The sequence below is a fragment of the Giraffa tippelskirchi genome, chromosome 5 (genome assembly GCF_054371585.1).
Source record: "Giraffa tippelskirchi isolate mGirTip1 chromosome 5, T2T-mGirTip1v1.2.pri, whole genome shotgun sequence".
Lineage (NCBI taxonomy): Eukaryota > Metazoa > Chordata > Mammalia > Artiodactyla > Giraffidae > Giraffa > Giraffa tippelskirchi.
In genome coordinates this window covers 161,199,096-161,223,137 of record NC_137279.1, presented here as the reverse complement: position 1 = coordinate 161,223,137, position 24,042 = coordinate 161,199,096, and the positions used below count along the sequence as shown (strand labels likewise).

Below are 24,042 nucleotides of genomic sequence, written 5' to 3'. Positions count from 1 at the left end.
TTATCAGTCATAAAAGAAAGGCTGTGCCATCCATCATGTTTCTTTTTTTTTGCCATAGCTACTAGTAAACCAGCTCAAGAGTTAAATTTAGTACTCATTTACCTTGATCATCTCATTCTCAGTTTCTGAAGAAAAGAAACTATCTTCTCTTTTCTTCTCTATGATTTCTGAGTTTTGAAGACCCTCAGAATTTAGAGAAAGGTCCATGGTATCTTTTTGCTTGAATATAAATACTTTGGGGAAGTTCTCATGAATAGTTGCTGGGATTAAGAAAACTAAATCTAGTGTTATTTTAGTCTTCCTCTCTTATGGGTGAGAAGAATATCAGAACCAGTTACATTGTCAATGTTATTATACAGAGCCCTAATAAATTAATAGGAAAATGCATCTATGTAAAATGTCAAAACCCTCCATCACAGTTTATCCACATGTGGCATTCAGCACCCTCCTGTGGATGGATGTTGATCTGCCAGACAGACTCGTACCCAGCCACGTAGAGGATCATGGTCTGATTCACATCTCATTGATAGCCACCATGAGGAGGCCAAAGGTAGCCTAGCTATTGGACTGACTCGGGAAGAGAGCTCTAAACTGTGACCCAATAACTTTTCCTAACCTGTTGAGGTCAGGCCAGTTGTGAAGAAGAGAGAAAGAAAGACCATTTATGACTTGTGATCTTTACCAAGGACCACTGCACCCCCTGGGGCTGGTGCACACACAGGGTGTTCAGCTGAGGGGACTGTCCACTCTGCTCCTTTTTATAATTCACTCTTCTCAATGGAATATCTTGCATTTAGTCCACCTAGCAGGAGCACCATTTTCTAAATCACACAAAGGCTCCATATAACCTACAGGGTCACTTCTTTTGCTTCCTAGGTGGTGCAGTGGTTAAGAATCCGCCTCCAGGGAAGGAGACCCGAGTTCAATCTCTGGGTCAGGAAGATCCCCTGGAGGAGGAAATGGCAACCCAGGTGGCTCAAATGGTAAAGAATCTGCCTGCAATGCTGGAGACCCGGGTTTGATTCCTGGGTCAGAAAGATCCCCTGGAGAAGGGAATGGCTATCCACACCAGTATTCTTGGGGCTTCCCAGGTGGCTCAGACTGTAAGAAATCTGTCTGCAATGAGGATTCTGCCCGCAGAATCTTTCTGCAAACTGGGTTTGATCCCTGAGTCAGGAAGATCCCCTGGAGGAGGGAATGGTTACCCACTCCAGTTATTCTTTCCTGGAGAATTCCAAAGGAGCCTGGCAAGCTGCAGTTCATGGGATTTCAAAGAGCCAGACATGACTGAGCAACTTAATACTTTAACTTACTTTCTTTTACCACAGTCTCATAGAAACCACTTCTGTGATGAGGAAGAGAAAGTGTGTAGATTGGGAGAGGGGGAAGAACATGGAGTAAGCAACTCTTAAGTGATGGTCCAGTGTTTTTCTTTCTTGGGGTGTGGAGAAGATATACCCACTCCACCTCTGTGAATATATGAGGGGCTGAGGTGATAAATACTGTCTTTTCTGGTGGCTCAGACAGTAAAGCATCTTCCTGCATTGCAGGAGACCCAGGTTTGATCCCTGGATTGAGAAGATCCCTGGGAGAAGGAAATGGCTACCCACTCCAGTGTTCTTGCCTGGAGAATTCCATGGACAGAGGAGCCTGATGGGCTATAGTCCATGGTGTCCCAAAGAGTCGGACACGACAGAGCAACTAACAACTTAACTTTTTTTTCACTTTTATGATTGTATATGACAGAGAGGGAAAGGATGTTAGAAGAGAGAATGGTGTGCAAAAAGAAAAAGGAGCATTGAAGTGCCAGACATTCAACAAGTGTTAACTTAGTGCTGTTGTGTGCCAGGCTCAGTGGCAGGCATGGGAGATACTGTGGTGAGTAACACAGACTCTGTCAGAACACCTAGGTTCTGGCTTCCATGAACCTCTGGATTCTGTCTTAAGCAAACTGTTTTCTTCTCTGTGTCATAAACCTCTATGGTATCAGTATGGTTCATGTTCTCCTAGTTCCAACATTCTTACTGCATATTTAGGTCTCTGGAGAACTTTCTGAGAGATGTTCCTTCAGAGTTCTTGGCTGGAGAATATGTACCCCAAGAGCTCCTTTCTGGTTTCTCCTTCAAACCTCCCATGCTCCTTTGTGTTCATATCAACACCATTACTATCACTGAGTGGCTTCATAATCTACCCCCAAAAATCTATCAGCAGGTAGCTCTACTGAATTCAGGAATACCCACTTTAGCAGACTTAGATGAGTAATCAGAACAGCTGGGTGACTTCCCTGGTGGTCCAGTGGTTAAGACTCTGTGCTTCCATTACAGGGGATGTGGGTTCGACCCCTGGTCAGGGAACTAGATCCCATAGGCTATGCAGCCAAAAAGTGAAAATATAAATAAATAAGCATGTGCATGTGCCATGTGCTCAGTCATGTCTCACTTTTTGCAACCCTACCAAATGCAGCCTGCCAGGCTCCTGTGTCCATGGGATTCTCCAGGCAGGAATACTGTAGTGGGTTGCCATTTCCTACTCCAGGGATCTTCCTGATCCAGGGATCAAACCCACACCTCCTGTGTCTCCTGCATTGCAGGCGAATTCTTTCCCCACTGAGCTATCAGCCAAGACATTTTAAAAGAAGTACCATTAAAAAAAAAAAACAAAACATCCAGAACACAGGATGTTAAGTGAGGACAGAAAAGATGAGACACTGGTGAAAAGAGCAGGACTGACCATGGGCAGAATCACTCATAGAAGACAGGGAAGGTGTTTCTGCTTCAGAATGAGGGCAGTGGGGATAGAATTCTTCACATGATCAGTTTACTTTTGAGAATAAGCGCTAGCTCCCTTGTAGAGGGGAGCAAGCCCCATTTGAAACAGGGAGATTTGATCAGGAGCTATTTCAGCAATCAGGAAGAATGTGCTGAAGGACCTGGATTAAGGAGGTGACTGACAGGATGAAGAGAGGAGATGGATTCAAAATAGATTTGGGAGCTCAAATGTACAAGACTTGGAGGCTGATTAAATACAAGAAGGGAGAGAAAATTCAGGAGAAAGTGCTCCCAGGTTTCTGGTTTGGGTAGTGGAGTGATATCTGTGCCCTGTAACAGGCCAAGGCTGAAGCCTTAATACTGATCGGGGGTGGAATCTAGAGAAAATGATAAATGGGGCTGGAGGGATTAAAGGACAGGGACCTGGGTAGACTACTAGGCTCTCCCGTTTTAGTACAGGCTGCATGTCACCACCTCACTGAACTCAGGAACGTCTACAATGTTACATAAATTAATTTTGTCATGAAAATCTAAAGTAAACTGTGGCACTGAGGCCCACCAGCTTTGGACTAGACTTAAAGAAACCAGCAGTCTTCACCCTCTAGAAATGTCCCAGGAGAACACCTTCACAAATGGGAGACATGAAAGTGAGACTATGAACAAGTCTTGAAACTACCCAAATCCAGTAACCTGTTGTCCTGGAACCTCTCAGAAATTGACATGCCCCATAAAAAGCATGTGGTTCGGATTGACTTTAATGGAATTCCCTTGCAAACCACAGATTCTAAATTATCCCCTAGTAGGTATAACATTTATAGGAGACATGTTAGTTTACTATGAATACCCCACTGATTTCTGACAGTAGCAGAACTCAGAATAAGATCATCTTTTACTAGAATGCCAGTGCTACATGTTGATTTCTGTAAGCCAAAGAAAATAGGTGTTGGTAATAAAAGAATAATGTTTTCAGATAAGAAGAAAGATATTTAATTCATTCCATACTAATAAATACCAAACACAATCTCCTAAGAAGAACCACACACAATCTCCTTATACTATTTGGTTTGTTTTTCTCTAATGCAATGCAAGGCGTTTTCTTTGGGGGAAGAAAGAATACTTTTTCCAGGTCTGGAGATTAAACAATTTAGTAGTCGCTTCACGTTCAGCTTACAAAAAGGGGATTTGCATATGAACTTGCTTCGGCAAGAAAACACATCTGAGCGTGTTTCATGGGAACTATCTCTAACCATGGCTCCATCTTTTCTTCTCTTCATCCCTATAGGTCACTGGATTGAAACTATCTCAGGACCTCGACGATCTTGCTATTCTCTACCTGGCCACAGTTCAAGCCATTGCTGTAAGACACTTGAATGCCATTTTTAAAGAAATTTAGGTCTATTGATAAAGTTGAGACCACATATCCCCCAGGATACATCATATGCTGTTGTGACAGAGATTCTAGGGAGCTTGCCAAAAATAGATGCTTGTCCAGAAGGAAATTCTGAAGATCTTTACCTGCTTTGCTAATAGCTTCACATAGCTGAGAGCTAAAAGGAGTTAAAAATCTTAGAACATCTTACCTACCATTTATCTAATTTGTCTTTTAAGTTCAATTAAATAGAAGCAAGTAAGCAGATGCCATGCACTTGTGCATTAAGAAGAGTTGGTGTTAAGAATGTGCAGATTTATAAAATATGTGATATTGTTCACTTTGCAAAAGCATCCAGTCTGGGGTTCCTTTAAATAGTAAGCTTCCTTGGAACATGAAACTGTTTGTTTTTATAATTAGCTGCTTAAATGAAAGCGTTGGATGGTTAGGGAGGGGGAAAGGGGAGAATTCAGTGTTAGGAACTCCTAAACTGAAGATCAATCAGAAATGAAAACAAGTTTTTAGAAGCTCAAGCATCACTGTCTAAGGACTCATTCTCTAGAGGTGATCTGTGAGTGAGCTACAGGAGGGCTCTAAACCCTGAAATAACATATGAAAGATTGCATGTATGTGCATGTTAGAAAGTGCATTTGAAGGGAGTGAGTCATGGCCTTCAGGAGTTCAGAGCTGGTAAGAACCCCAAAATAACAATAATCCAGTGAGGCTTAGCTGCTCTGCTCTGGAAGGGGAGTTGGGGACTAAAAGAAGGGAAAATCAGTTCACTGAATTCTGAGTCATAATTTACTTTTCAGAAATATACCTACTTAAGCAAAGTACTTTTTTTTATTCGTGCTATGCTATTCAATTACCCTGTTCTCCACATGCTACTTTCATATCCTCATTGGTTTAAAGAATAGAATTACATACATATTTTCTGTATATCCATATCATCAACTAAAGTACTTTCCTTGTGTTTAGGTTTACCCAGGTACCACATACATACAATAAAAGAGCAGAGTTGGCCAACACGATTAAATAATCCTTTTTAGTTTATAAACAAGTTTATCTATAAACAACTTACTGAAGCAACTGTCTTATTGATTTAAGAGCTTGTCCAGTTCAGTAATACCAGTCAGCCTGCTTTATTTATGGGAACTTGGTCAAAAAAAAGGATAGTTCTGACATCTCTCAAAATGGCAAGAGTGACTAGTATGAAAAGATGAAAAAATGGAGAACAGAAATATGCATCAGTAGTAAAGGTAATTATTTAGTGATCTTGCTTTATAGTAAAGATGATAATAATAAATGGTATATTTTGAGATATTATGTACCAGGTAGTAGGCTAAATATTTTACATACATTATATGACTTTACCTTATGAGGGAGGAATTATAATCCCCATTCCGAAGATTAGAATCTAAGCCTCAGTGAGGTTAATTAACTTGCTCAGTTTCATACAGCTAGTAAGTGGCAGAACTGGGATTTGAACCCACAGCTTTCTAAAATAAGACTGGGTACACAGTGTATTGAGAAGTTTTATCTTCTGATGTTAATGTGTGGAAAGTCTTATAGTGGCATGAATCACGGGCATTAAAATGAATAATCCTGGAAAATATCAGAGCTGCATGAGGCTCATCCTTCTGAGTCCCTGCTAAGAGGCGGGCATGAAGAAGGAGGCCACCCAGGATGAGCCAAGGGTCACCATCATCTGATGATCATCACTGTTCCCTCTCACTGATGCCCACTGCCTGTGCCAGGCACCAAACAGGGTACCTTACCCACTGTGAGTAACCCTATAAGTAGAGGGGCTTGTCTCGTTTTACAGTCAGGGAACCCTGCTCGCCAAGGTCAAACAGCTAGTATATGGCAGAGTCGGTATCTGAACCTCTGTCCTTCTGCTCTCTGTCTTTTGCTCTTCCATGTCACCATGCTATGTTGCTCCTGGATCGGTTTGTAAAAGCTACGTGACTGAAATAAGCCTTCAGGCATTCCCGAGAACAGTTTTGATTTGACACATCTTAGAAAACATCATTAATCTGGCCAGGATGGTCTCACAGAGTCCCCTTCCTGGTAAGAACACTGTAGCAGAAATCCAAGAATGTATAATGCAGGCCAGGGGTGGGGGAAGGCTGGGGCGGGGGAAGCCAACTACATTTTCCCGAATACCACACACTTGGCAAATCACTTTTGTATGTAATAGGTCATACATGTATTAAAAGCTATCATATTTATTCTCTCCATTGTTTTAATGACCTTTATAGCACCACCAAGGAAAGGCAATTGAAGACAGATTTTTCAATAAGGCCATGTTATGCAGTCCATTGAATTGTGAGTTCAGTCTGTTTTGCAAAAGTATCTGGGTGTTCTGATCTTTTAGTTCATTTGTGCATTTTAATGTGCATTTTAATGAGCATTCTAATACCAGAAATTTTCCCATGATGTTCAAAAAAATGTGTTTACTGACTATGAATATTGCCCTTACACCTATTGATTATAAAGTTAATTAAGCACATTCCTCTTCATAGCAATATCTATGGTTGACATTTTCTAAGAACAGAATGAAATTAAAGAGATATTGTAGTGAAGTTAATTTGAGACTATGCAAAATCCTTCGTGAGGTGAAATTCTCTCTTGACCAAGCTTAATTGAAAGGCCTGTCAAACACCCAGTTTATCCATAGCCTGTTCATCTATAGTTTTCTTTGCAGAATAGACCCTTTAAAAGTACTATTTGCATTTGAAGTCTCTCCATTTGCATTTGGTTCTGTACATTCCCAGTGGAACAGCCTAATTTTAATTTAAATTTCTCTGTGAAAACATTTTTTCCAGAAAGGTGAGCACAAAATCATTTTAGCACAAAGCCCTTTGGTGGGACGTTTAAGGAGGGTGGAGTGTTTCACACAGAGTGGCGTCTAAGTCACCAAAAGGGAAGGCCCTGTAACTAACCAGCAGCCTGAGTGGGAATTTCCTGCTGACAATGCCACACGGAGGATAGACTGGCCATCCCAGCCCCTCTGGAGGGAGCGCCCCTTGTTCTGATCGCTTCTTGCCTTTTCCCAGAGAATGTGCTTTGTGTTACTCTCCTCTCAGGCCTGCTAATTACATGAGCCCCCAGGTTTCTGGTTTTAGAAATATCAGAAATAGCCATTTTGCACGGCATCTCCATGCATGTTAGGAGTTAGCTTCCCCTCCCCCGAAGCAGATTGCATGGCTTTAAGCAAATTATGGAAATCCTAAATGGGGATAATAATATGCAGCTTTTGATTTTTTTTCATAAAATTAGAAGTGATGTTAAAGACCATAGCAGAGTGCTTAGCCTATAGCTAATAACCAGAATAGCTCTCTTTTTGAAATACCTTCCATGTACTAGACATTGTTCTGCGAGCTTTACATATGCTGTCTACAGCAGCAACTTTGCAAGGTAGATATTTCTTTATTTCATCAAGTCTAAGACCACATTTTAAATTTTCGTAGCATGTTAACATTTTAGACAGTCCATGGAGTTATCGAATGAAAAATATGGTTTTATTCCCATTTTTAAAACGAGAATTGAGTCATGGAAAGGTTAGGTGTAGATTTGATTCTAAAAGTAGGTAAAATGCCTGAATGCCTTCCCAGGTTTTTTTTTTTAATTTAAAAGCCACATTCTTATTTCCTAGGTGCAGATTCACTCTCCTAGAGTAGACTAAGGTTACCTGAAATCTACAGACACCAAATGATCCATGGCAGATGTGAGGGCATTTGTAGGGCTCCTAAAATTAATTATAATACTATTTTATATATGACTTTTTTCTGGGGAGGTCAGTAGGCTTTATCATATTCTCAAGAGGGTTCATGACCGCCCCCAAAAGCTTAAGAAAGAACATCTGGGGGTAATCAGACATATTCAATAAGCAGGATCTGGTCTTATAGTGTACAAAATGTTTTAATCTTTTTTTTAACACACTACATCTGTGGATGATCTTTGGAGGCCCAAGTTTTACCTAATCCATATTCTTACTAGACTCACTAATAACTTCAACAAACCTGAAGACCTGTGGGCTGGAAATGCTTGGTTCTGCTCCTGAACTGTCCCCACTATTGCGGGAAGGGGGACCCCTTCCAGGACTCAAAAAGGGGTCTAACACTCGGAAATAAATTGTCCAAGGAGACACACATGGTGACAAAGCAAGAGACTTTGTTGTGAAGGGGCACCCGGGCGGAGAGCAGCAGGGTGGGGAACCCAGGAGAACTGCTCTGCCATGTGGCTCACAGTTTCAGGTTTTATGGTGATGGGATTAGTTTCCGGGGTGTCTCTGGCCAGTTATTCTGGCCAGGGTCCTTCCCGGTGGTGCAAGCATTGCTCAGCCAAGATGCACGTCAGCAAGAAGGATTCTGGGAAGTAGTAGGACATGCGGTGTCTCCTTTTGACGTTTCCTGAACTCTTCCAGTTCCAGGTGCCTTGCTAGGACCTCCTGTCATAAAATAATTCACACAAATAGTTACTGTGGTGCCTGGCCAGGGTGGGTGGTTTCAGTCAGTGTGTTTCCCCTAAGACCATCCCTCATCATTTACTCCACAGCAATCAGGATTTTCTGCATCCTGATGATTTCCTAAACCCTCTTCCTTTCCTTTGGTGAAGCTCAGATACTGCATGCCCTCAAGCTGAGCTGTCGTCTCCTCCTTTGTGCACTTGAATGCCATCTGACCAGAACCACCGTCCACCTTCACTGAACCTGTGAAGCCCACACCCCACCTTCTTGGTGTTTGTACCATCTCTTACCTCCCAGATCCTTAACCTCCCTTTCTCCCTTGACCTTGTCTTCCATCTGCTTCAGCCACTTCCCGTGTCCACACCTGGGACTTGGTCACTCCCCAAAGTTGCTCTCTCTGAACATCTCAAGGGCTACCATGCCACCGAAATACCTTCCCCCTCATTTCTTCCCAAAGCCACTTTCTCTAACATCACCATGCAGCTGCCTCCTAAGGTCATATCACAGTTCATCTTTTTGTTTTTAATGCTCTCTCAAATAAATGATGATTTAGAGACTTCCAGTTTTTTAACTTTCTAGGAAATAATGATTTTTAGCTACTCTAATACCCTAGCTAAAACTAATGACTTATATGTTAAGATTCGCCTTGATGACCCTATGGTAGTATCTTCTTGTCAAGCATCAGTTTTTACTGAGTTTCGTGAACTGAGCAAGACAAGGATGAACATAACACATTTTCAAAAGACAGGAAGACACAAGGGCTGAAATGAAAATACGGTGAAGCTTGAGCCAAACAGGGCATGTGGTTTCTGCATCATCTCAGATCACCAAGGACTGATGAGGAATGGATTCTGGCACCGGAAACCTTCTCATTAGAACCACTGCCTGGTTTCAGGTGATAACAAAGGTCCTTTTAGCCATTTGCCAGTCTGAAATCTTGTGGCTTACCTTCTTTGTGCAGTGAGAGCCCTCTTTCCATGTTTCTGCTGCTGAGTTTGTTGGTACCATTTCCAAGGAACAAACTTCTTTAGTTCCTCTTTAGGGAAGGAAAACTGACTCAGAGATCTCCAGCAGAGATCTTTCAAAGCTGAGTTTTTTGGAGAGAGTTGCCAGTCACTCCATTCCCCATAACTCATAGAGCAGATGTCCCCAGCCTGCCAGGTTGCACAGCAGGAGGTGAGCGGCAGGTGACCTAGCGAAGCTTCATCTGTATTTATAGTTGCTCCCCATTGCTCACATTCCCAGCTGAGCTCTCTTTCCTGTCAGATCAGCCACAGCATTAGATTCTTATAGGATCACGAATCCTGCTATGAACTGCACATATGAGGGATCTAGGTTGCGCGCTCCTTATGAGAATCATCCAGAAACCGTCAACCCCACACCAGTCCGTGGAAAAATTGTCTTCCACAAAATCAGCCCCTGGTGCCAAAAAGTTTATCATAGAGGATCTGGGCCATAATGGATACTCATCAAATATGTGTATTTGAATGAACTGTGTTAACACTGTCAACTTGTTTTGTCAATGTTATATAACTACTGATAGAAACAAATGGTATAGTAATTCAGAAGGTTTTGGAATCAGGCAGATCCAGGTGGGAATTCCCACTCTGCAACTTAATATCATGGTGTTATCATGAGCAATGTAATCTTGAGTCCTGACTTTCTAAGAGAATATATATATTTCAGGCTCCAAGTACAGTGTCTACTGCTGGGTAAACACTTAGTAGATGCTCTATATCACTTCCCTTTGCTACCATGCTTATGCTTTCTTCTATTTTTCCCTTTAAGTTCGGGACACGCCTCATTATAGAGGCCATGGAGTCAGCAGGGCACTCGATCAGCACCCTTTTCCTATGTGGTGGCCTCAGCAAGAATCCCCTTTTTGTGCAAATGCACGCGGACATCACTGGTAAGTATGAGGAGGACAGGAGGTCATCCTAGACTTGACAGCACATGAATGTGGCCACGATCTAGACAGGGTAGAAAAAAGGAGGATATAGGCGGGGTGCCATATTATTTGGAGCATTTATGTTAAAATGATTTTTTTTCTTAAGTTAACTGTTGTTGTCATACCAGGGAAAATGACTTCTGTGTGTATCCAACTATTGGATGATGGTAAGAAATACGACAAGAGAAGTTAGCAAGGGCCAGATCTTAATTTTCAAATATTTACTCAACAGTACCTCTTCTGATACCTGACTCTGGGTAGTATTGAAGATGCAGAGATGAAAACATGATTCTTGCCCCCAGAGAGCTCAGGGTCTATGGAAGAAGGCAGACAGCAAACAGACACATCAAATCTAGTGTAGCAAGAGCTTTGACTGAGAAAAGCACAGGGTGTTATGGAAACACCATGATCTTTCCCTGGTTTGGATCTATAACAGTGCAGGGCAAGTGACTGGAGGAAGTGATAAGCAAACTGTCTTGAAGAAAGATTACAGAGCCTGGCTATGGTGGGAGCTACGGATGTCTGGCTGCTGATGAGAATTTGAGCCCTGATTCAAATTTCAAGATTCTGTGATTCCTTCTCAGCTCATCAGAACCAGAGATCATGACACAGATGGAGAGAATCCTGGGTAATGGGCTGATCCCTCTGTGATCTGAGCAGATGAAAGCAAGCAGGCTTCATAGTGCAGACTCCTTAGCCCCATGGAAGGGGCCCCATGAATAGGAGGCCTGGTTGAGTCCTAGTGGCTGACCTGGGCTCCAATCCCTCTGGACCTGCTGCCCTTGTGCCTTTTGCTCCCTTCTCTCCCACTTCTCCTGGGAACTGATGTTCCCACTCCCCACCACCACACGGAGGCCAGGCACCAGAGCACGGCAAGCAGAGGGAAGTGGGAAAGGATTGGACCCTGCTCACAGCCCCAACTCCAGTCTCATCTGATTCTCCCTTCACTGGCCCCCATTCATCATGATCTCTTGCTGCCCCCTGTCCCCTGCACGCCCTACCTCTGATGAATGGGGGGGTTCAGTTTTCTGCCAGACTCTCCCTTCCCTGCTCCAGGCCACGCAGATCCCCACAGGTGAGAGCTTTCCCAAATGTGATGGGCAACGCCACCCCCTCCACGCTGTGAGATCAAACTCTGTTGCTGAGCCTCATCTTAGAGGTAGGGAAATGGAAGCATAGGCCAGCAAACAGTATCAAAAGCACACGGTCTAAGGGTAAACATGTAAAAATAAGTATAGAATTGACTACACTCAACTGCACTCCTACTGTGTGTCAATGTAAATCACTTTATTTACATTTAATCCGCACACACCACCAAAAGGTAGAAATCGGTGCCCCTGTCTTACAGACAGGGAAACTGAGGGTCAGGGAGGTGACTTATAGTGACTGTCCCAGGTCAGACACCTGGTAGGTGCTGGACTAGGATGGTACCGGGTGTGTCCAGACCTGATGTCCCCTACACTATGCTGCTGACCCAGGTTTCTTAACTTTTCTGCCCAGTTTATAACCATTTAATGATGAATCCACCTTTCCTAAAGTGTCCAAAACCTATGGAAATGGGCCATTTGGAGGCAGAAAAGAAGACATACAAAAGGAGCCCAGATTACCTTATGATTTTCCCTAAGAGAAAAGCCATAACTACATTTTATCTCAGAGTCGGCTAGCTTGTTCAAATACAATTCATACTTCAGATCTAATCTGTGAGTGGCTTTCCAACGTCCAGCCTCCAAAGAGCCACGGAGACTTCCTACCTGGATCCAGAAAGAGAGATAGAATCAACCCTGGCTGACACATCACCCGAGGGCATAGGAAACAACGGCTGGAGAGCAGGGTGGCGAGCCCTGACTCTACAGCATGGCTGCAGCCTTTAGAAAAGTGAGTTCTCTTCCAGGCCTCACACCCTTGAGCTGACTCAGAAGCAAGGGGTGCAGTGGCTTCATAGAAAGTTCTACTTTGGAAGCTGTTCTCCTTTAGGCTGTCAAATGAAAAGGCTGTTAATCGTTATTTGGATTCTGATTGAAACTAGACCCTTTGTCTCTCTGACTGTGGACCAGTTACAGTTTTGAACAAAGGGATCTTTTCTTTGGCCTGAAATGCCTCTGCCTGGGGAAGCCTGTGATTGACAAGTGATGGCAAAGTGCATCTGCCTTGAAATGCTTTGGGTTCTGCTAGACTCATTAATGCATCAGATAAAATAGTTCACATTCCAGGCAAAGCTGCCTTCTTCCTCTCCTTCACCCAGCACTCTGCAAAAAGAACACATTTGCATTTGTTTCTGTAAAAGACGGGTACACAAGCTGTGGGTGTATAGGTAGAGTGTTTGGTGCCTTTATAATTGTAATTGCTCTAGTTTTCCTGCAAACAAAGCTATAGAAAGAACCATAGGCCTGATACATGATTCTCAGGAATACATGTGAAAACATAATGGAATTTGGCAGATTCATTGGAGATAGTATGGAATAATGGAGCAGAGGACTTGCTCTGTGACTTTAGGCAAATTGCTTTACCACTCAGCCTCATTTCCCCCTTCTGAAAGGTAGAAATAATATTATTTCCCTCATAGAGAGCATGCCGAGGAATAAATACTCATGAGTTTGTGTGCACCAATCTCTGTGCTTAGCTTAAGATAAGTGTTCAATGAATGTTAGTTCACTTCTTCCCTTCAGGCAGCCCCATGCCAAAAAGAAGGAGGTGCATTTGAGAAAAAAAGAAGTTAAATATTTTGTAAGCAAGTCTTTGCCATTTGGGGAACAGTCTGCTCCTGCTCCATGCAAGCAGGGAGAGCAGGATTTTGCCAACTTGAGAAATGTCCTCTACGTGAGGAAGAAGAATTTCATTGTACCCTGGGCATATAGTTAACTGTGGTTTCAAGAAATACTTGGTGTGTACTGAGTAATTATAGGTTTCTCTCACTGACTCGGGACTAAATGTTCCTCCTAAATTTTGTTTTGAAAAATTCTGGCCATTTCAGTAGGGGTTACCCTCTGCCTGTCTTATTCATTATTTCAATCATTTACTCTTTCATGGATTCATTCTCCAAGTTTGGCACGAGCATGTAAAGAAGAACAATCCTGTCCCGCCAAGAGGGTCATTACAAACAGAAAAAGTGCTCTTGTGCTCTGACCACTCTCCAGAGAGGATAGGGAGACCCAGAGAACGTTGGTGTCAGTATGAGTCAGATCCAAGCAGAGAACAGATGACACACTCATACTGGATTAACTGGAGAAAAGTCCAATAAAGGGTCTGTTTACAGAGGTGTGGGCAGGGTTGAGGGAAACCCCGGCCACCAGGCAGTACCATGAGTCTACTCACAGTCTGACCACCCCAAGGCTTCCAGGGGCCGGAGCGGGAGGTAACCCACCTGAGGCTGAGGGGCTGCATGAAGAGGGGCCGCCTGACTGCAGATGAGCTCAGTCAAGGATGAGATCAGAGGGCAGGGGGCCTACAGACATGGTCCATACAGGTCAGTGTCCCAGGACCCAGATAAGATAAACATGAAGAATTTGGGATTTTCCAGGCAAGAATACTGAAGTGGGTTGCCATGACCTTCTCCAGGGGATCTTCCGAACCCAGGGATCGAAGCCCCATCTCTTATGTCTCCTGCATTGGCAAGTGGGTTCTTTACTACTAGCGCCACCTGGGAAGCCCAGTTTAGTGCTTTCTCTAAGCCATAAACTCTTTTAAGTGCCTTATTTACAATATCACTTTTTTTTAAGTATAGAAGTTGGGTCAGTTTTTTATGAGAATACTCCGAAACAGTATTAAAAATGCTCAAATAAGCTTGTAAATTCTCACAACAACTCTGTGAGGTCAGTGGAATTTTAACCTTATTTTGCAGCTGGGAAAACAGGCACAGAGAGATTAAATAACTCACCTGGGGTCACACAGCTAAGACAGGGAGGAAGCCAAAATTCAAACCCTGGCACCCTAACTCCAGAGTACTTTGGGCTGAAACTGGAGAGCTGACCAGGGATCTCCCCAGCTCCCTCTGGAGTCCCGTTCCCGAGGACAGGGGCCGTGAGCAGTTCTTCTTTGCTCAGACCAGTGAGGCTTTAACAGGGAAAGGAAGGCTGGGAGGCAAGCAGCATGTGGGGTGATGTCATGTGATAAGTCCAAAGCCCGTGCAATGGTCAAGGTCACATTCCTGTCCCCACGATCCCTGGACTCTACAAAAGCTTGCCCTGCTCTCTCCAGATGTGGCCCACACAGCCCTCCCATGTGGCCTGGCATCTCTCCTGCCTTCTGCACGACTGATGGGCATCTACCCCTTTCTTCCCTCACTGGTCCACTTTCCAGCCCAAGTGAAGTGCATCTAGAAGGCCTTCGCCCCTCATTGAGATTCATCCTAACACCACCATTCTGAAGGGCTTACCGTAGGTCAGGGGTTGTGTTGAGCCCTGCACGTACCCTTTCTCATTAAATTCCAGCAAACCTGTTACTATCCTCATTTTACACAGGGGGAAACTGAGGCTATAAGTGTATAAGTGACTTGCTGAAGAACATAAGGCTAGTGGAACCAGGTTGAGCTTTTCCCAGAGACCCCACCCCACCTTGTCAGCAAAGTCTTCAGCACTGCCCCTGTGGATGGGGCTGGTATTCCTAAGTCCCTTGGGATATGTGTGAGAATTCTGTCCCCTGTTCCCTTCATCAAGGGTAGCTGGGGAAGGGGCCCCAACGTTGGAGTGGGATGATGAGTTAGGAGAAGGTGGGAGGTCAGAGGAGGCTATGTCCAGGAAGTATTCCCCAGAAAAGACAGGAAGAAAAATCCAGTCTTTGGAAAAACAATGCCTTGAGTAGAGGAAGATCTTACAGGTCTGGCCACAGAGCTTACCTCTGTGGAGTTTGCTGCCATCTCCTGATTAGCAAAAATATTTATATTTTATGTATGTTTTATTTCATACGCACATGTATAAAATACGAAGAATTGTAAATTATTCCTATTCATCTTAAGTCCACTTTGAGCTAGGAGTGTTCCTCCCTGCCTGGTGGACCCCTACTCATCCTTCATATTCTTACTGAGTCCTGAGCTCCACTGCTCTGACCCCCTTCCCCATCTCAAAAATTTATTCGTTCATGATATAAGCACTTACATGTGCTCAATGCCAGTCTCAATTCCAGGGATTCAGCAGTGGACAAAATAAAGCCCCTGCCCTCATGGAGCTTGTGTTCTAGCAGACAAGACAGACAGTAAACCAGAGAAGTAATAATACAGTGTTGGAGGGCATTGAGGAAGTTGAGGGGGATAAGGGATGTTGTGGGTAAGTTGTCATTTTACTTCAGATGGTCAGGAAAGCCACGATGGGAAGGCATGTTTGCACAGACTTGCAGGAAGGAGTTGCCCTGGGGACATCCTGAAGGAAGTGACCCAGACAGGAGGAACAGCACAGGCAATGGCCTGAAGCTGATTCAGGAAAGAGCAAGGTGACCGGATCATGTGGGAGGAGAGGAGGAGCCAGTCAGGGTGGGAGAAGTGGCCTTGGTCCTGGAGTGCCTTGTCAGCCTTGGTAAGGGCTTTCGCTTACACTCTGAGAGATGTAGGAGGCCCCCCCAAGGTTCATCACACCCTCTGTCACGCTTCCCTTTTCTTAATGCATCTCAGTTACAGACCCAACCCCATGTGAGGCCTCTATCTCTTTCTCATCCATCTCCCCTTTGAGACCTGAGTAGCAGAGAAGTCTGATTCATCTCTCTCTCCCATAAGCTCAGTGGAGCACTTCAGAAAAGTTTGTTGAACTACTTGAAATGGCAGGTAGCAGCTAGCAGAAGCTTAGAAAATCCATGCAGAAAGGTCTTCTGAGTTGTGTGTGTGTGTGTGTGTGTGTGTGTGTGTATTCCCAGGGACCCTTGTCTGCTGTACTGGCAGGCAGAGACAGGGAAATCCTTTAGAACAAAGTAATCCTAAAGAACTGGAAACTGCAGGGGGCAAGGAGGGAGCCCTGCCACTGCCTTTACATCAGGTGTTTGTGCTGCTGGGGCTGCTGACTGGCTCCCCTGGCCCTGCTCCCTAACCAAGGTGTGGCCTTGTTCTGCGCAGGCATGCCTGTGGTCCTGTCGCAAGAGGTGGAGTCTGTTCTTGTGGGCGCTGCTATTCTGGGGGCCTGTGCCTCGGGGGATTTCGCTTCTGTACAGGTATGTGGGGACCAAGGAGTGGGCCATGGCCCCTCCCCTGTCTGGGGCTGTCCTTCCTCTTGACAGCAGCTCATGCCTTGCAAAACACACACAGGATATAATTAAGAAATGATAGGTTCCAGCCAGGGAAAGCACAAACACTTCTAGCCTCAGACATATTTATTGCAGTTTTCATTTGACTTGGCCTTCGTTACTGTCAGTCGTTCTGTTCTTCTGTTGGTTTTCTTTTTTTTTCCTCCTTTAAAATAGCTCTTACATGATTTCATCTAAATTTCTCCATTTTTTTTCTTTTAGCAAGTGAAACAGGTAAGGTAGAAAACTTAAATTTTTCATGTGAATTTCTGATTTTTATTTGCTTCCTTCATCTCCACCCACCACTTTTTAAATGCCTCCAAGGCTTCTTTCAACAAGAGACACAAATGAAAATGTTAGTAAAAGGGAATTAAAAGAAAAAATCAGGAACAGAGATACAGGAAGAAGGAAACAACTTGATGGCAATGATGGAGCACACAATTTGACTCTGAGCTTCCTGGCAGCCAAGACAAAAAAGAACACATGATAAGTTGCGTAATTCTTATTTTCAAAAAAGAGGAAGCATATTAGTCTCTTTGGGAGACAAAGCTTTTCCTACCACCAAATTGCAAAAGACATTTCACACATGGGTTTTACGGAGAGATTTTGAGTTGTAAAATAATAAGTTTAACAATAGGTTTATAAAAAGGTAGAGAAACAATATGGATTAGGGCTCAGAGCACAAGCTCTGGAGTCAATCCTGACTTGACTTCCTACAAGTTCTGTGATCTGCTCTCCACTCTGTTTGTTTATCTATAATAATAATTAGGAGCACATTATGAGCTCTTTCTCTGAATCAGGAATGTACATTCAGTCCCACAACAGCTCTATTATCCCCCTTTTATAGTTGATGAGTCTGAGGCAAAAGAAGTTAAATAACTTGGCTTACGTTGAAACAGCTAGTAAATGCCAAAACCAAGAAGTCTGGCTCCGAAGTTGTAACTGAAAGTTGAAGAAGTATTTGTTCAGCTGAGCATCAGAGAGCTTAAGTGACTTGCCCACGGTCTCAAGGTTGGGACTTAAAGCCAGGTTTTCCATTAGTAGCTCAGTAATGAGAGCTTTGTTTATTGTAACCTTTTGTACCAAGAACTATGCTAGGTGCTTTTCATATAATCTTCCTGGTACCTCTCACAACCCATATGGGCATCAGAGATCCAGAAAGATTACAGAATTTAAGGGTACATATTGGAAATGGTCACATGCAAGAGTCTTATTCCAATATTTTTGAAAGTGTGATGCCCTGCATCCTGTCCAAGCCTCTCAAGCTCATGCTTATGAAATATTTCTTCCAAAGAATTGAACCCATTCATGAATGCTTGTGGATTTTAACTGGAGTTTTTAAACAAAGATGGGAGAGTTGAATTTTCAACATTTTTCTGGATTTTCTGGTAACTGTCTCAGAAACGTCACATGGAGGTATTTATTGTTGAAATGTCAGTTACTTATTTTAATGTGTTGATTTATGAAGATGTTCTTATAACTAGCTGCCTTGAACTCCCTGGGATGAAGCATAATTGCTAAAACAAAGCAGTAGATATGCTTACTAAGGCCCTGTATAGGTTAATTCATATTATGAACTGGAAGTTTCTATTCCCTTAAAATTCAAATGTTGAATCCCTAATCCTGCAGCATGATGATATTTAGAGATGTGGCCTTTCAGAGGTAATTTGGATTAGATGAGGTCATGAGGGTGGGACCTCTATGGTGAGATTAGTGCCCTTCTAAGAAGAAATACCAGACCTTGCTTTCTCTCTGCTATGTGAGGACATAGCCAAAAGGTAGCCATCTGCAAACCGAACCAACCCTGCTGGCACCATGATATTGGTGCCTTGAGAAAATATATTTATGTTGTTGAAACACTCAATCTGGTATTTTGTGGTGTCAGCCCAAGCAGATGAAGATACCTCATTTAATCTTGACAGTCTCCCCTGGCTGCAGGGTAGGGCTTTTCATTCCTGTGTTATATATGAAGAAAACCAGGCTCAGAGATGTTTTAAGAAATTTGCCCAAGGCTACAGTTAACAAGGGACAGAAGCAAAATTGAAATCAAGGTCTCTCTGGATTTAATATATCCTCTGCCGATCTTCATTCTGTTTTTATTTATATTTTTTCTTTTTTCTTGAAAAATATTTTTGGCTTCTTAAATGTTCAAGGGCGAATTTTCTGAAAAGGAATGTCGCTGGTCACAAAGGAGATTGTCTACAGCCAAAACAGAGTAGTGTGACATGATCTGACTGTTCCATCTGATTCTTCATACTGTGACTTATGGCTCCTCATTGATATCTTAGTCATATTTGGAGTTTCTAACTCTGAGAAGATTCCACTCACATCTTCTCCTAGGTGAAAACTGAGCCTCATCCCACACTGACCTCTGCTTCACTACATACTATTCTCCCTTAGCCTTCTGGAACAGTATCTAAGATAAGGTAGATTGAATGTTGGAATCAAGTGACTTGAGTAGCAACTGCAAGGCTTACCACATTTTAAAGACAAGCTCCCATCCCCTGTTCAACCCACAGAATTAAGTGTGTCTCCTGATTATTTTTAGGAAACACTATAATCTAGTAAAGAAAGCCTACAGGTGCAAGAGACCTGAATCTTACCTGTCATCTCATGCCACAGAGAACCCATGTGGTCTTGACTTCTCTGTGTGGTTGTTGTACATCCTCAAACAGTGTCACTTGACCTCTCCATATGCTTGCTTCATTTGTTTATTTCCTTTTTAAAAAAATGTTTAATTAAGAATTTCCACACCTGTGGAACTGCTGAGATAGAGCCTTTGAAAGCTTCAGTGACCTCCATGAAGTTCAGTTCAGTTGTGTCCAACTCTTTTGTGACCCCACGGACTGCTGCATGCCAGGCCTCCCTGTCTATCACCAACTCCCAGAGTTTACTCAAACTCATGTCCATTGAGTCGGTGATGCCATCCAATCATCTCATCCTCTGTCATCCCCTTCTTCTCCTGCCTTCAATCTTTCCCAGCATCAGTCTTTTCAAATGAGTCAGTTCTTCACATCCAGTGGCCAAAGTATTGGAGTTTCAGCTTCAGCATCAGTCCTTCCAATGAATATTTAGGACTGATTTCCTTTAGGATGGACTGGTTTGGTCTCCTTGTAGTCCAAGGGACTCTCAAGAGTCTTCTCCAACACCACAGTACAAAAGCATCACTTCTTCGGTGCTCAGCTTTCTTTATAGTCCAACTCGCACATCCATACATGACTACTGGAAAAACCATAGCTTTGACTAGATGGACCTTTGTTTACAAAGTAATGTCTCTGCTTTTTAATATGCTGTCTAGGTTGGTCATAGCTTTTCTTCCAAGGAGCAAGTGTCTTTTAATTTCATGGCTTCAGTTACCATCTGCAGTGATTTTGGAGCCCCCCAAAATAAAGTCTGTCACTGTTTCCACTGTTTCCCCGTCTATTTGCCATGAAGCGATGGGACCAGATGCCATGATCTTGGTTTTCTGAATGTTGAGTTTTAAGCCAACTTTTTCACTCTCCTCTTTCACTTTCATTAAGAGGCTCTTTAGTTCTTTGCTTTCTGCCATAAGGATGGTGTCATCTGCATTATCTGAGGTTATTGATATTTCTCCCAGCAATCTTGATTCCATGAACCTCCATGAAGCCCAGCTATAATTATCAACATTGTTATAATGATTATGTTTGGAAATGTAAATGCATGTACACTTGGATTCATTCATCTGTCTCTAAAGAAGAGGTGCAAACCTGTGTGCCCCAGGTCTGGGGACCAGCTCAGGACTCTGGCAGGTTGAGGTGAAACAGAATAACTTTCTCTCTGTGATTCATATTCTTCAACCTGAACTTCAAACTTCAAACCTGAACTTCATAGATCCTAACTTGATCTTCAGGATGCCTACTACCCCTCCCTTTAAGAAAGCTGAGCAAAGCTTGCCAGCAACTCAGTGATTCCCGTGGGCCATATGTTTTGCCTTCTCATAGGCTACACATATAGTAGTTGGATAAAGAATTTCACTTCTTATCTAGATGGGCTGACTTTGGTATACTCAGCCAGTGGCATCTCCTTCAGATGAAGGAAAGGATAAGAAGACTCCAAAAGACCCAGGCTGCACGTAGGAAGAAGCCTATGTCCCTGAGGAGACAGGATTTCCCAAATTCCTAGGCCCATGAATGGATGACGTCAGCCAGGGATAGAGCGCTATGCCTTCCTTTGCTGGTACAAACAAATCAGAAGAACTTAGAGTTGTGGATTTTACTTATAGCTATTACAGACTTCTATATATTTCAATTCTGGGGAAAGTGTATCAGCTGGAGGGAAAGGGATAGTGGATGGAATTTTCTGATGGGTTATTAATGAGAGAGATTACTCAAGTTACAAGGTCCATTGCCATTCAAATTTTGCAACCCACTGATAGTTCCTGCTTCCACCCCTTATTTATTTATCCATTCATATTCTCATCCTCAGAGTCTCCGTCTCTTCCCCTGCCCTTTTCTGCCCTCCCTTTAGACAGCTAAAGTCTTCCTCAGTTCAGTTCAGTCGCTCAGTCGTATCCAACTCTTTGCGACCCTATGGTCTGCAGCATGCCAGGCCTCCCTGTCCATCACCAACTCCTGGAGCTTGTTCAAACTCATGTCCATCTAGTCAATGATGCCATCCAACCATCTCATCCTCTGTCGTCCCCTTCTCCTCCTGCCTTCAATCTTTCCCAGCATCAGGGCCTTTTCCCATGAGTCAGTTCTTTGCATCAGGTGGCCAAAGTATTGGAGCTTCAGCTTCAGCATCAGTCCTTCCAATGAACATTCAGGGTTGATTTCCTTTAGGGTTGACTGGTTTGATCTCCTTACAGACCAAGGGACTCTCAAGAGCCTTCTCCAACACCACAGTTCAGAAGCATCAATTCTTCAGTAGAGTCTTCCTACTATTCCCTTTTCAAATTAGGATCTCACAAAGGGTATTGATATAGCTATCCAGCCACATTAAACAATAGAATAATAATATCTTAAAGCAGGGGGTCCCCAATCCCCAGCCCACAAACCAGTACCAGTCCATGGTCTGTTAGGAACCAGGCCACACAGCAGGCAGTGAGCAACGAGTGAGCAAGCGAAGTTTCATCTGTATTTACAGCCGCTACCCATCACTTGCATTGCCACCTGAGCTCTGCTTCCTGTCAGATCAGCTGCAGCATTAGATTCTCATAGGAGTGGGAACCCTACTGTGAACTGCACACGTGAGGAATCTAGGTTGCTTGCTCCTTACAAGGACCTAATGCCTCATGATCTGATTATGCATTATGGTGAGTTATATATCTCATTTATATCACAGTGTAATGATAATAGAAATAAAGTGCACAATAAATGTAAGGCTCTTGAAGCATCCTGAAACCACCACCCCCTACCTCCCAACCCCACCCCACCTCTGCTGCCCGCAGTCTATGGAAAACTGTGTTCCACCAAACTGGTCCCTGGTGCCAAAAAGGTTGGGGACCACAGTCTTAACGAATTGTCCCTCTCCAGAAATGGTGCTCTCCTTTGAGCAGTTTTCAAAACTGTTCTTCCACTAGATAGTGTGACAAGTATTGTGTATTAAGCTGTATCTGTAGCTTAATAAAATGGAGTCAAGTCACAAAGATTCCACTTTCATGGTAAAAGTTCAGCTATTGAGTAAGTGAGAGGGGACACAAGGAAGGAAATCTTCCTCCCTCCTTATAGTCATAAAAACATGGACTCCAGGCAGTCTTGGCATCTATGATCTTTCTGTCTGACCTCTCCCCCATCCCGAGAAGGTCACCCACTGCTCCTCTGTCCATCAGTGCACTTCAAAGTGATCCTGTCTAATTCTGAATATCCTGGAAAGCAAGTAATTATAATTAGAAGTTGGGAGCATCCCATAACAATTCTGTAGGCTCCCAGGTCCTGGAAAATTCACAAACTGGAAAAAAATAATTTTATGAGCTATCAGCTTGCTTCCATTTTCTAAGCACAGACAATAGAGAAGTTCTGAGAAACGCAAAGGACACATAAAACAAGAAACCAAGTTCACGGTGCCATGAGAGAAAAAGTCCAGTGGCAAAAAGGCAGAAATGCAAAATGGCTTTCCACTTTCTGCTTCCTTCAGCCCCTCTGCAGATGTCATTAGCTTCCTGTAATTTCTTATCTTATAAGGCAGTTTTTTTTCCCCAAGACTATTTATATAAAATAAGCTTTAATTCTAACAGTGCTATTTATCTTGACACCCGCCCTCCCCACCTCGGAAAAAGAAAAAAAAAAAAAAAGCAGTAGAGAGAAGCATCTGAAACAAAAATCAGCAAAAGGAGACAGTGACAAGAGATCAGAATGAATTCAGCCATCTTTCAGGGTAAGGAAAACAAGCCCTTGGAATCAACCAATTAATCAAAACCTCTTTTCCTCCCATAGTGTGAGGGCTGCTGCCTCTGTAAACCATTGACTCCATGCGTTCCCACCATCAGCTTTCCTTGTCACGTTCCAGACAGACTCCTGTGTCTCGCAGACCAATATATGTAAGCGGCCAGTGGAGAGCGGTGATTACTCACCCTTTCTGTAATGTGTGCCCACAGGATAAACTATCCATGCTGACCACAGTGGTCTACCCTCAAGGTCAGTCCTTGCAAACACCCTCACTACTTAGCCAAAGCTTCTCCTTTCTGTTCTTTTTTGCGAGGTTTTACTTCATTTGGAGCCAGTTTCTATTCATCACCTATTATGTGCTTCAAAGCCTGTGGTTTTGTATGTGACACAATACTTCTCCATTCTGTTTTATTTTGTGAGAGTCAACTTTCTGTGCTTTTTAGTTCTGTTTGGCTTTCTGTCACCATAAATACCAGTTTTACATTTTGCAAAGTAAAGTTGATTATCATGATCTTGCTTTCTGGAGGTTTGGAAGGACTGATATATTGATAAAATGGATGTTCAGAAATCTGAAACCATCCCATTTCTTGGCACATTCAATCTTAATTTGCTGAGTTTTTTCCTTTTTCTGGAATGCAAGTAATAATTCATGTTCATTGGGAAAAATAAGAAAATTCAGTTAAGCTGAAAGAAAAGTATGAAAACACTGATACTACTATCCTAAAACAATCACTATATTAGATTCTGGTTTCTATCCTTTTAATCCTTTTGTCCATATTTTTTAATTACTTTATACTTTTCTTGATTGCAGAAATGTATTCATACAATGCATATTGTTTTGTAACCTTTTTCCCCATCCCAAAATACATAGTAAGCATCTTTATTTATCATAGGCTGTATAATTTTCTGCCCCATAGAAAATGCCATGACTTATTTTT

At 43.0% G+C, this 24,042-nt stretch overlaps 1 protein-coding gene across 17 annotated transcripts in view; it reads left to right on the top strand.

The window, feature by feature from the left end:
• Nucleotides 1–24,042, top strand: part of FGGY (FGGY carbohydrate kinase domain containing) — a 486,984-nt gene that overhangs the window by 378,110 nt on the left and 84,832 nt on the right. For 13 of the 17 annotated variants that reach the window (XM_081486695.1, XM_081486688.1, XM_081486682.1 and 10 more), the window contains 3 exons: nucleotides 4,051–4,125; nucleotides 10,397–10,517; nucleotides 16,591–16,685. In XM_081486695.1, coding sequence (XP_081342821.1) covers nucleotides 4,051–4,125; nucleotides 10,397–10,517; nucleotides 16,591–16,685 — 291 coding nt within the window. The remainder of the gene's footprint in view (nucleotides 1–4,050; nucleotides 4,126–10,396; nucleotides 10,518–16,590; nucleotides 16,686–24,042) is intronic. The other 4 variants (XM_081486697.1, XM_081486693.1, XM_081486694.1 and 1 more) reach the window with 1 other exon arrangement.